Source organism: Phascolarctos cinereus, unplaced genomic scaffold (assembly GCF_003287225.1).
Source record: "Phascolarctos cinereus isolate Bilbo 61053 unplaced genomic scaffold, phaCin_HiC Scaffold_2;HRSCAF=192, whole genome shotgun sequence".
NCBI classification, from domain to species: Eukaryota; Metazoa; Chordata; class Mammalia; order Diprotodontia; family Phascolarctidae; genus Phascolarctos; species Phascolarctos cinereus.
In genome coordinates, this window is record NW_027555625.1 from 338,252,117 (window position 1) to 338,266,253 (window position 14,137).

Sequence of the window (14,137 nt, forward strand, 5' to 3'; positions counted from 1 at the left end):
ACTTTAAAAAAAAGTGGATAACTATATTTCAAAATATTTCCGTTGTAATACTGTATATTTTATCTTATGCATTTAAAAATATTCTGAGAACTGACCTATATAGGTTTCTAAGCCATCTCATACCTGAATAAGAATCCTCTCTATGTCTTGTCTAGCAAACGGTTATTCATCCAGCTTTATCTGATGTGAGAAGGAAACCACTAGTTGTATACACTAGTTTTTAGATAGTTCAAATATTATGACAGGTTTTTTCCTCTTACATCAAGGCTAAATCTAGTTCTTTGTAGTTTCCTTCTAGCCATCATTTCAATGTTGTCCTTGTGAGACTAAGCAAGACAAGTTTAATCCTCCTTTTACATGAAAATCCTTCACATATTTAAAGACGCATCATACCACATCGACATCTTCTCTAGGCTTACCATACTTTCAATTGATTCTCCATTAGTTCTTCAATTGATCATCGTATGGCATGAAGATGAAGCCTTCTGTAATGCTGGTTACCTTCCCTTGGACAAACTTCAACTTCCCATTATCTTTCCTCAAATGTGGTGCCCTGAATTTAATCAATCAATCAATTTTTAGAAAGCATTTAGTAAGTATTTAGTAAGGCCCCGGCACTGTGCTAAGCATTGAGGATATTGCCCCTCCCCCCCAAAAAAAAAGGCAAAAACATGATCCTGGCCCTTAAGAATCTCACATTTTAATGGAAGAGACAATATGAAAATAACTAGGTACATACAAAATATATACAAAGTAGATTGAGTATAATCTCAAAGGCCAAATCAATCACAGTTGGGACAAGGAGAGATGGGAGTCCCAGGAAAGACTTCTTGAAGAGAGTTGCATTTAAGCTGAGACTTGAAAGAAGCCAGGGAAACTAAAGAGCAGAGGTAAGAGGTATGGAGAGAAAACATTCCAGATTTAGGGAACAGAGTTCTATTTTTCTTTGTGTTTTCAGAATTTCAAGCACAGAGCTTCCCATCCTTCTTGAGCTGACTTCTTTAGAATTTTAGTCCATGGTACATTACTGATTCTTTTCAGTATTACTTCCAAACTTATTTTCCTAAGATCTAGGGTATCTGACAATCATGCTCAGCTTTCTTCTCCTACTTTATCACAAATTATAAGTGATATAGTAATCACTTATCCCCAAAAGTGGCAGCCTACTGTACTGGATAGAGCTCTCACTTATGAGACTTGGGTTCAAGTCACACCTCAGATATTTACTAACTGTGTGATCCTGGGACACAAATCTCCTGACTGAAACAGAAATTTTGGAAAGGAAAGAAGAGACTTAACAAAAGTGAAAGCAAGAACACCATTGAATTAATAAATAAAACTATGAGCTTGAGGGGATGGGACAACAAAAGAGGCAAACTATTAGGTAAGTCGAGAGGCATTTACCAAATGCATACTATGTGCCAGTCATTCTGCTAAGCACTGAAGATGCAAAGAAAGGCAAAAACCATTCCTGTCCTCAAGGAGCCTACAATCCAACAGGGATAAGCAGCATGGAAACAACTATATACAAACAAGAGATAGATAGATAGATAGATAGATAGATAGATAGATAGATAGATAGATAGATAGATAGATAGATGGATAGAATAAACAGAGATCATCTCAGAGGGAAGGCACCAAGATTAAAAAAGAAACAGGAAAGACTTATGGCTAAAGTAGAATTTTAGCTGATACTTAAGTAAGCCAAGGAAGCCAGGCGATAGAAGTAAGGAAGGAAAATATTCTTGGCTAACATGAAAGGCAACCAGTGAAAACTAACAGAGTTGGGAGCTGGAGTGTTTTTGTAGGATCTTAGAGTATATATGGAGGGAGTAAGATACAAAAAGCCTGGAAAGGAAGGGAGGGATCAGGTTATGAAGAGCCTTAAATATAAGACACATTAAATGCCAAACATAGGACTTTGTCTTTGGTTCTGGAGATATGAAGGAACCCCTGCAACTAACTGAGAAGAGAGCTGACATAGTCAGACCTACCTGTTAGAAAAATCACCTTGGCACCTAAGTACCAAAAGGGAGAGAGTTGAGGAAAGGAGACCAATTAAAAAGGCCATTAGTACAGGTGAAAGGCAATGAGGACCTGAACTAGGTGAAGAAAAGGGAACATATGCTAGAGTTATATTGTCTTCATGCAACTGTTTTCTTTATAAGAATCTTTTTAAGCTACTTCTCTAGTTTGTGAGTTTGTTTAGTTAAAACTAGATAATACAACCTGTAAATCCACTTAACTAGGCACATGTAAAATGCATTAAAATATGCTAACTGGAAAAGAACGGGTGAGGGCACCACTGTTAACTCCTCTCTGTTGTGTTACTCTCATTCTTTCCTTAGGATATCTCTTTTTTTTGTTTTTTTGGCTAGGCAATGGGGTTAAGTGATTTGCCCAGGGTCACACAGCTAGTAAGTGTTCTGTGTCTGAAGCCTGATTTGAACTCAGGTTCTCCTGAATCCAGGGCCGGTGCTCTGTCTGAAGCCTGATTTGAACTCAGGTTCTCCTGAATCCAGGGCCGGTGCTCTATCCACTGCGCCACCTGGCTGCCCCAGGATATCTCTTGTAATGTATGTAACATGAGAGTACCAGTGTCGATCAATATATTAAACATTTGTAAAGTTTAATTTCTTTTTTAGCTGGTTATCAGAAATAGAAGTTCTAATATTTTCTTTCTGTATCCCAGAGCATGGTATCGAATATTCCTTCCCTACCCACACCCACTTTGGAGACCACTGATCTAAATTCCCTAAACTGAAATTCCCTATCACAACTATATCATGTTTCCTGAGCAGGCTTATGATTTGCTTTCAAAATATCTCATCTATTTCTCCTTATATCCAGGCAGTGTGGATGATAACATCATTTCTGTTTTTGTCCTTGTTGACTTTAACCCAAATGTTCCCCATCATACTTCTCCACTCTGTTTTCTGGACTTCCTCATCATCATACAATGCTATTCTAGTCAAACATTACCTATCCTATTTCTTTTGAATATGGCATACAATTCCAGAGCTGTACCCTGATCACCAGTCCCATCTCCCAAAGTCCCAGCCATACCTATGATGTCAAATTTGCCTCTTTGTTTTAGGATCATCTTGTTTATACCTTACATTTTGTGCACTTATGTATAGCACTCTGAGGTCATCACTTCTATTGTTGATACTTTTCTTAAATTTTCTTTCCTGAGGATTTTTGGATATCTCTACTATTATTATTCATCACATGTGGTAGTTATTTTTATGGTATCCATCTTGGTAGTTTCTCTCCCTGCCTTCCTTTTTAGTTTATAGCTTCTTTTAAAATTAGATTTGTAAGACCCCAAACAAATCATTCATACTACCCCTAGTTAGAATCATACTAGTTAGAATCAGCGTATCCCTGGCCAGGAGCCAAAAAGTATCATATTTTAATCTGTAGCCCAGAAGTTTAAATGGCCTTAACTGTCAATATCATTTTAACCACTCAACAAGTATTAATTAAGCACTTGCTCCTGGCACTAACACTAAGTGCTGGGGATTCAAAGAAAGACAAAAACATAGTCCCTGCCTTAAGTAGCTCACTTTCTAATGGAGGAGACAACATGCACAAAATTGTACACACAAGATACACAGAGTGTAAATGGAAGGTAATTTCAGAGAAGAGGAAATAGCAGTGAGTGGTGGAGAAAGTAGAGGAGTTAGACCTAGTGGGACATCCTGATGAAATGGGGATTTGAGCTGAGTTTTTGAAGGAAGCCAAGGAAGCCAGGAGGGGGAAGTAAAGGGGAGTATTCAAGGCATAGGGGACAGTGATTAAAAAGGCATGGAGTAGGGAGATGGAATATTGTGTGCAAAATAAAATATGAAGGTCAGTGCCACTGGATTATATAGTACCATGTAGGTGAGTAAAGTTTTGGAAAAAACTTGGAAAACAACTTGGAAAGGTAGGAAGGGGCCAGATTGTGAAGAATAACAAATGCCAAATAAAGGATTTTATATTGATCCTGAAGGAAGCCAGGAGAGTTTATTGAGTGGAGGAGAGATTTGGTGATATGGTCAGACCTGTGCTACATTTAGAAAAATTGTTTTGGCAACTGAGTGGAGGATGGGACTGGAATACAGAGAGCTGTAAGGCAGAGAGATCAACAGGAAATAGTGCAGCTGAGAGTTGATGAGGATCTGCACCAGAATGATGGCTATGTGAGTAAAGAGAAGGGAACTTACATGATAGATGTAAAGAAGATTGGAAAGGTAGGATTGTGTAGATGGAAATAACAAGACTTGGCAACAGAGTTGAATATGTGGGTGGTATGAGAGTGAGGAGTTGAAGATGACGTCACGATTGCAAGCCTGCATAACTGCAAAGATGGTGGTGGCCTCTACAGTAATAAAGAAAATAAGAAAATGAGAGAGTTTGGAGAAAAGATAATGGACTCTGTCTCAGATATGTTGACTCTGAGGTGCCTATGGAGACATCCAATTCGGTTGGTGAAGTGAGAATGGAGCTCAGGAATAAGTTAGGGCTGAATATATAAGTCTGGGAATCATCTGCATAGAGATATCATTGAATTCATGGTGAGATCACCAAGTAAGATAGTATAGGGGAAGAAAAGAAGAGGGCCCTGGATAAAATCTTGGAGAAAACTTATGGTTAGTAGACGTAATTAGGAGGATCCAGAAAAGGGGATTGAGGAGAGGTCAGATGAGAGACTACAAGGCCCATGGAAAGGGAACCAGTGTCATGAAAACCTAGAGAGGAGATAGCATCCAGGAGAAAAGAAATTTTGACTATGTCAGAGGTTGCAAAAAAGTCAAAAAAAGGATGGAGACTGAGAAAAAGATATTAGGTTTCAACAAAGAGATCACTATTAACTCTGGAGAGAGCAGTTCCAGTCAAATGTTGATAGCTAAAGTCAGATTGAAGATGGTTTAAAAAAGAATAAGAGGAGAAGAAGCAGAGACATTGATTGTAAGTAGCCTTCTCAAGGAATTTAGCTGAGAAAAAGAGGAAATAGCAATTTGGGATCAAGTGAGGGTTTTTTAAGGATGTCTAAGAAATTTGCTCCAAAACTGTTATTTTTCTTCTGAAGCCCTTGCCTCTTCGGTACAAAGGTGATAATCCTGAGCAATTTTTCTAGATTCTTTAGCGGAATATCTTTTTTTTTTAACCTTATAAATAACCAGAAGTCATCTAGTATTTGAGAAGTTCTTTTTGAGATCCTTGTCCCAGGAGGGCAGCAAGCTCTTTATTATTACTACCAGACTGACAAATAGCTGCCTCACTAGCCCTCAACAGGAAGTCACTCAATACAACTACTTGTTTCTTTCTCCTCTCTTACTGGATGCTATTTCATCTAGTGACACCTGTGGACCCACACCATTATCCCTTAGGGTGCAAGCAGCTGCTTCCTCCCCACTGAAAAGGAAAAACCTTTAAATCAATTTGTATTGATTACTTTGATTTATTTTTAATTTGTTTTTTGGGGGGTTTTTTTTTGGGTTTTTTTTTTGGCTAGGCAATGGGGTTAAGCGACTTGCCCAGGGTCACACAGCTAGTAAGTGTTATGTGTCTGAGGCCGGATTTGAACTCAGGTCCTCCTGAATCCTGGGCCGGCGATCTATCCACCTAGCTGCCCCAGATTTATTTTTAATTTGATTGAGGGATTCCCTTCTTTAGGAAAAGCTCGCCCCAACAGCTAAGCTAAGCTAAAAATTTAGCCTTGAAACCAAGACAGATTGACAAGACTTCATTATTTAGTAGCAGATAATTTAGAGTAAGTCATATGCCTTAGTGGGAATAAAATAATTGTACAGTTATAAGATTTTTTTTGAAGGCTAAGTTCCCCTTTCAGGCAGCTGGAGCATAGGGTAGAGGGGATGGGGTGGGGCAGGGGATTACTAATTTACCAACTGCAAGGCACTGGCTCCTCTTTCCCAATCTTAGTTCACCTTTTCCTGAACTCCCTGAAGTAAATTATAACTGCAGCCCCCTTTAAAATAAGTCTTTTAATTACAAAATGCTAAACTTCAGGGAAGAGATTCCAAAGGCAACCTCACTTTGACAGACAGGCTCATAGACACAAACCCTAACCCAACAGAATGTCAGATTCAATAGTTGTCCCATCCTAGAAACTCCCCAACATGTCCACACTCTAAATGTTGCCAGTAGTACAACTTTAGGTTAAGAAAGCCTGGGAGAAATGAACTAGTTAGATGACCAGCCTTGTCCAATTGAATTATGTTCAAAACAAGTATCCTAAGATTGCTGTAATTTTTAATTCCTCTTTTCTGTTATAAAAATAAGCTCTGTAAATCACTCCTTTGTCTCTGACATTTGAGATGACCTGGTTTTGTTGAGGTTTAGGGGTTTAGGGGTGCTGAGACCCCAAAATCACAACATTTTGGTCCTGTCTGAAAGAATTCGACCCAAGCCTTCTTTCAGCCAAAGACAAGGTTTATTAAAACATCCGTCATATTGGGCAGACTCTTAAGAAGTCTGAACATCAGTAAGGTATTGGCTAGACTATAAGAATCTGAGCTAGATTTTAAGAATCTGAGCACCTTAATGGGGACAAGATGGACCTTATATACTGAAAGACTGTGGGAGGGATCTAGGAGGGGCCAAGTAGCCTGGGACATGGACCTCCAGGACAAAGGAGAAAGGGGCCTAGCTAGGATTAAGGGTGGGAAATGGCAGGGAGGTAAGACAATGGAGACTAGGTTAAAGGTAACAGAAGGAGATTAGGTATAGCCACAGTGAAAGACCATTGATGAGATTATAGCCTCAGGCAAAAGCCAGGTGGGGAAAGCCAGTTTGATATGCAAATGCTAGCTTTGCAAATTAAATTGATATTTGGAAGTCTTATGGCCTCTGATTCTTTTTTCTATTTCATTTTTTATTTTAATTTTTTAAAATTGGGGTTAAGTGACTTGCCCAGGGTCACCCAGATAGTAAATATCACCACCTAGCTGCCCCATTTTTTTTTCTATTTCGGATAATTAATTTAACACCACATTGTGTCCTGTTAGTTCTCTTTTCTTTAGATGGCGCTTCATATCCAAAGAGTAGCTCCAGAATCCAAATTCATTTTATTGTTGTTGTTGTTTTAATTACTTCCATATTGATGCCTACTTTTTAAAAGTACTATGAAAAATAAAATAAAATAAAGAAATAAAAGTGCTATGTATTTTCAAGCTAGCATATTTTGATTCTTAGATCTTAGCCTAACAGTGGATTCAAACTCAAATAAAAATAGATTATCAGGACAGCTAGGTGGTGCAGTGGATAGAGTACCAGCCCTGGACTCAGGAGGACCTGAGTTCAAATCCAGCCTCAGACACATAACACTTACTAGCTGTGTGACCCTGGGCAAGTCACTTAACCCCATTGCCTAAACAAAAAAAAATAGATTACTGTGGGTTGCATATTGAATACCACAAATTAACATTATCTCTGGTATTACATTTTTATTTATTTTGCTAAACACTTCCCAGTTGCCTTTTAATTTGGTTTTGATGAGGTCTAGAGGTTTAAGAGTAGTGGGACCCCAAGATCCTAGATCCCATCCCATCAGTTTGGGCCCTACTAAGGAGTTCTATGGGAGTTTGCTGCCTTCATATAATGAGTTTGACACCTCTAAGGACCTAAAACACAGAATCACGATTTTTCTAAGAATCAATGTTATTACAGTGGGTATCTTTCCTTTTCTGAAAAAAGGCATATATAAGTCGTGCAGCTTTCTATGGAATGAAAGGAAGATACTCCAAGGCAATTTTGAACTGTAGTGAAGCAATCAGAATTTTTCCTAACAGTGTAAGAGCCTTTCTCTACAGAGGAGTTTTGAAATACTACAACAAGGTAAGATGGTTTTTTAACTAAGGGAGATAAAGAAGCCAAAGGATACTCAAGATGCTGACTGTTGTTTTGTTTTCTCTTTAAACTAAGCATGGCTCTATCTCAAGGAAATAATGAAAAAGTGGTATTGTCGAGGTATAGATGCTACGGGGCTGGGACCCCAAAATCATGACACTTGGGTCCTGCCGGTACAAATTCAACCAAAGCCTTCTTTCAGCCAAAGACAAGGTTTATTAAAGATGTACTATACAGGCCAGACTCTTAAGGAATCTGAACATTTGTGACACTCCTATGGACGAGTGGGCATGAGAAAGTCTCAGCACCTAAATGGCAACCAGGATGGATCTTATATACAGAAAGACTATGAGAGGGATCTGGGAGTGATCATGTAGCTTTGGGGTGACTGGGTGTCTTGATGGGAGTGGCCAGTACTGGAGGAGGAGTTTAAGGAGGATTCTGAGGGGGAAGCATCCTGGGAGAATCCTGATTTATAATGTGGAGGTTGAATGAAGCATCTAGGAATGGATCTATAATATAGAGGACTAGGTTTAATTAGGGTAGCAAAGAACAGGGAGGTTGGGCCTAGATAAGGAAAGGCCAGTTGAGTAGATTATAGCCTCAGGCAATCACTTGAGACTTCTTTGATCAAGTGAGTTCAAGGAAACTTAAAGGGTTTTCTGGGGCCCATAGACAAATAAGACCCAAATTCTTTTTTGGGGTGAGGGACAAAGGTCTTAGCTTGGGCCCATACCCCATCAGTATAACAGAGGAAGCTCCTTTACTTTTGGTCTTTGGAGTACTTTCTTGATTGTATAGTATAGAATTAAACAATACTTTATTTAAATGCAAAAACAAAAACTTGACCTAATTCTAGAAAATGTCCCCAAAATTTATATGAAAGAATGTAGATAATGTGTGGGATGCCACTCAAATTAAAAAAACACGCTTAGAGGTTTTTCAAGGAGAAACAAAGTTAATTTATTTGCTATTCTCGAGAATAGGGTGTCCCTCCACCAGGATACTCTGATGAGGGGAGACAAGGCGCAGAAAACAAAGAACCACATTAAATAGCCCTAACAGGTAAATTCCCCCCTCCCACCAGCTGTCCATTTCTTGGCTCACAATCTCAATGAGAAATTCTACCAAAGAAATTGAAAACAAAACAAAAAACAATATACATATCCATATTTCTTCTTTGCTGGAGTAATATCAAAGAAGCAATTGAAAATGTGCAGTCAAGCTAGACACCGTACTATCTAACAAGGTCACCATGACCAAAATATAGCAACAGGTGTATCAACAAAATACAGGGGGGTGGTTTCAAGGGTTTAACAATGGCATGGGGGGGAGGGAGGGGGGGGGGTGGTACCTGGGGCCAGATTCCCGTAAATCGGGTGAGTTCTAGTCAGTTGAAACTTAGGCCTGTCAGGCTGCTGTGCCTGCCTTGAGTCTCAATACAATTTCTATTTATTCTTCTAAGAAGTCTTCACAGGACCCCTCATCCCACTCACCTTATCCCAAACCTTAATTACACTGAGAAGTCTTCACTGGGACATCCCATTCAGTAACTTTTAGTAAGCTGATAAAATACGAGATTCCAAATCATTTCATCTTTCTATTTCTTGTTAATCACTGAGCAATTAAGTGAGGTATTTTAGAGTGCTCACATATATCTGAGAGAGTTCTGCATATAATGGTTTTCTAAAATTATTTCACCTATTGCTAATCACCATAAAGGAATAATTACATCTTAGACATTTTATGACATAAGAAGTAATTAATTTCTTATTTAGCATATAAGACTATATGAACAGGAATGAATTTTAGGATGTATTTGTCACATGTACTGGATTTATCACATAGTCCTGCTAATCACTGGGGCAAATTCAGAAAATCTATTTAGTAAATTAAAATTAATTATAAAAGGTATTTTTAATTATTGATACTGTCAACCCAAGCTCCCATTCTGGGGTTTTGTTCCCAATAACAGTAGTTGATATAAATTAGTCGGACAGGGTGGTGTCTCCTTTCTAATATTCCTTCCTCCCACTCAGTGGGACCTTGACATCTCAAAGCAATAAACCCTTCAGCACTGATTCATACTTGGCAGAAAATCCTTAAAGATGAAGGCGGTGTTTTCTTCAATTGATCATGGAAGTCAAAGCACACATGCACAAAAATCTGATGTGAGAGGTGAATTTTAAAAGTTCCGTCTAAAAAATGACAGTGGATTTCTGGACCACAGTTCAAAATATAGAAATGGCAGGCTCCTGAACAGGAATGGAATGCAACTGAGGTTTGTAAGTCTTACCTTTATTTCCCTATTGTCATACAAATCTATTTAAAAAAAAAAACTTAAGATGAAGAAGGGAGAAAAATGCCTAATATTTCCATCAAACTAAAGACCCTAGAGAAAATTACAATGTAGGAAAAATTGCTAATTGAGATAGATATTCAAATGCTCACAGGAAGCACAATCCAAGAAAGGATCCAAAAAAAGCATCTTTTACTTTGTAGTATGTTTGAAAGACCCATGGCCACAAGTATTACTTCACATACATATACATTAAAACCTCCATTTAAAGAGGTGCCCAGGTCAGCCATCTCTTCATTTCCTACCCAACTACACTCCTTTGGACTTCTCCACCACGGCCCTACATTAGTTACCTTTCTTCCCCCAACCCCACACCCATTCTCTCCACCACTATTTTTCAGCCTCCTTTTGTGTGTTGTCTTCCTCCATTAATTAGATTGTAAGTTTCTTGAAGGCAAGGACTATCTTTCATTTTTTTAATTTGTATTCTCAGCCCTTAGCACAGTGCCTGGCACATAGTAGGCACTTAATAAATGTTTGTTGACTGTCAAATACCCAATGCTTAGACAATAAGCAATTCTAACTCCAGAAGACAAATTTGATCTCGTAGGCATCACTTGTTAATCACTTATTGGCATATTGTCGTGAGAATTGTTAGGGGAGGAAATGGCCTGGACTAAATGGTTACTAAGGTTCATTCCAATTCTAGAACAGTGATTCTGTGAAGCTTGAATTTGCCTCTTGTAACCTCCACTCATTGTTCTTGTTTTTGCCCTGGAGCCAAGTAGAAAATGTGTAATCCAGGGGTAGGGAACCTAAGACTTCAAGGCCACATGCAGCCCTCTAGGTCCTCAAGTGTGGCCTTTTGACTAAATCCAAATTTCACAGAACAAAGTCCCTTAGTGAAAGAATTTGTTCTGCAAAACTTGGACTCAGTCAAAATGCTGAATCCAAGGACCTAGAAGGCCATAAAACTGCATCCTCATCCAGAACATCTATTGGCTGTATGGCTTTCTACCAGCATTTTGCTATATATGCCTAGCTCCCCAAACACCAGTGACCCTACTTAACCCCATTGCTTTATAGGCCTGTGTGCTTTTGTGTCAGTAAAGCTCTCGCTGGCAAAGAGAACATCTAAGTGACTTCTTTCACACCAAGCTTGCTCTCCCACATTTTAGCATCACTGATATGGCACAAACTCAAGGCCCTTAGCCATATTGATTTCCCTCCTCCAGGCACTCTATGGTTTATCAACATCCTTTTCAAACTATATTGCCTAGAATTCCAGATATGGTCTAACCAGGGCAGAGTACAGTGGGACTATCATCTCCTCATTCCTGGAAGCTATACCCATCTTAATATACCATATCATAATGTTGATTGATACTGAGCTTGCAAGCCATGCCATATGTGAATACACACATTCCAATATAAGTTTCCAAGTTAAATCCTCCTAGTTGTTTCAACTGCTCCTCTTTTGTCATGGCTTTCTGTCCCCTCGCCTTGTCATCTTGTCTTTCTTCAAGAGTATGTCACAGAGTTTTTGGAGAAATATATCATATTAATGGCAACTATGCCACTATACAAAATTACCTCTTTCTAAATGTTAATTGAGCCTGTCTGAGTAATTTATATCAACTACTATTATTGGGGAGAAAACACCAGAATGGGGGCTCAGTTGACAGAATTAGAAAGATATCTCCAACTCCTCAGGAATACATACCCTAACACTCTGAGGGGAGATATAGTAGTCAATTCTGGGGATTTGACTCATCAGTTAAAATGGAAATTGAGACCACCCCCAGAGCCTGCATATGCTACATATGAAGCATTTCCAGGATAAATACTCGTCTCTTCATATTTGTAGGAATTCCTGGAATAATTCTCCAACTAGAAATTTAATTATTGGGTTCCCTAGTTTCAGCATCTACCAGAGAAAAAAAATAGCAATTTTTTTAGACTGTAATTGACTAATCTATTTTTCTGTTTGGAAAATAGACCAATTCTTTTGAGACATCCCTTGTTTATTTGAATGTCTGTGCACATATAGCAATTGTATTACCACACCCTATTTGAGTGTTGCAGCTAATATGAGAAGTATGTATTTTGCATCCCTAACATGCAGTGTCTAGCTGATAAATGGTCATCTTTCTTTGTTTTTGAACAATCCTAGACTGTTTGCCTTATTGTGAGATCCTTAACTACTGCAGATCCACAGGGTCAAATTCACCTGTTGGCCTAGAAACCCAGAGTAATCAACCCTAAATTCTTTTGTTGGGAGCCTCTCACTAGATCAGAGTTTCACTGATCCCATTCTTCATTCTCAAACTAAAGTTACGAGTCCTATTTTGGAGTGTTTGGATTTCTTTTCACTGCCTTTGAAGTGGCAAGAATCCATTGGGAAATTTCCATTTCCAAGATCACCTCTTGAGAACTTTTAGTGTGTCCATGTGAAAAGAAACCCCAGGAGATTTTGCCCAGACTTCCTTTTGAATTCCTATATGTTTCACGAATTCTTGAAGAAAATTTGGTCTACCCTTTGTAGTAGGGGCACAGAACAATTTTACAGTATTTAAGTCACTCTTTGAATGTGGGTCCAAAGCAGGGGGAAAGAAGGAGGAAAAGGATTAGTGGAAGAGGGAAAGGGTGTGATTTCCCAACCTCCCTGCAGTCTGGAGACAGTCTGCAAGCACCAAAGGCAAACTGGTTTGGTTTCTCACCCAAAGGTATTTTCCAGTCAATTCTAAGTCCTAATACCCATGGGATGAGTCCCAGATGTTCTAGGATGAGTCCCACATGCTCTGGGATTTCTAGTAACTAAGTAACTAAGCTTACCTTCTAAGATAAGAAGCTTTATTTTCTTTTCCTTTTCAAGTTGCTCAATGATTAAACTTTGACAGTGCCTGTGGATAAGGGAATCATAAAAACCTCTAAGTTCCATCATATACCATGCCTACAACTACTTGGAAGTGAACCTGGAAATCACCATGATGGATTTCTGGAAATTTGTCACTGTGCTTCAAGCCATAGACTACATTAACATAGTTTGGGGAAATTTTTACAGGCTACCTTGAACTGCTGGAGGAAAAAACAAAACAAAACAAAACTGTGACTTGCTTGTTTCCTCCTTACTCAGCTGAAACCCAGATCTCTAGGTCTTACCTTTTCTATTTCCCCATACTTCTTTTTAATCAGCCTTCAGTCCCTAAAGAGTGTTTTCCTTGTGATTATTCACCCAACTACTCTCCTATCTTTCTTAAATCCCTTTCTCCTCTCCCTCTCTGTTCCTACTTCTGTTTAATTCATTTTTATATTATATTCATTTTGCATGCATGTCTTCAACTTTACTATGCCCAGTTGAAAAGAGAATGAGATTCATGAGATGCCAGTTCCTCTTAGCCTCACTCCATGATTATATATGCTGCTTCTGATGCATTCTAATCATGAGAAATTCTAAGTTCCTCCCTTTTTTTCCTCATTTTTCTCCTAGTATATTCCTTTCCCCTTCCATTTCTCTCGAAGCAAAATGTAGGAAAACTACACCCAGGCCCTGAATTTTTTTTCTTGTTCACTTTTTGGCCTTTGAATACAGTAAGATTCTGAAGACATAGTAGTCTCTTTCCCCTACTAGGATGTAAATACTTGATCAAATATTTAACTCTTTCAATGTACTCAGATGTATTTTCATGGTTTTTCTTCTCTTTCATTTCAAAGATGCTGCTGAGCTCTGATTTTCTCAGCAGGAAGGTTTGACAGTAATTCCTTTTATTAAAGGTCTACTTTTTTACCCCAGTAGAATTATACTCAGTTTTTCATTATGTTGGATAGAAGCCTTTTTCTTTTGCCTTTTGGTATGACATTTCCCAAACTTTCCTTTACTTTCTAATAATATCTATATAATCTTGTGTGATCCTGACTAGTTACTTGGTACTTGATTCCTTTCTGCTTAGTAGCTTGCAATTAACTTTTATTTAACTTGGA

General features: G+C 38.5%; 1 protein-coding gene across 1 annotated transcript in view; it reads left to right on the top strand.

The window, feature by feature from the left end:
* TTC6 (tetratricopeptide repeat domain 6) overlaps positions 1–14,137 on the top strand; it is a 286,301-nt gene that overhangs the window by 223,476 nt on the left and 48,688 nt on the right. The window contains exon 20 of the mRNA XM_078149180.1: positions 7,705–7,845. Within this exon, the coding sequence (XP_078005306.1) occupies positions 7,705–7,845 (141 nt within the window). The remainder of the gene's footprint in view (positions 1–7,704; positions 7,846–14,137) is intronic.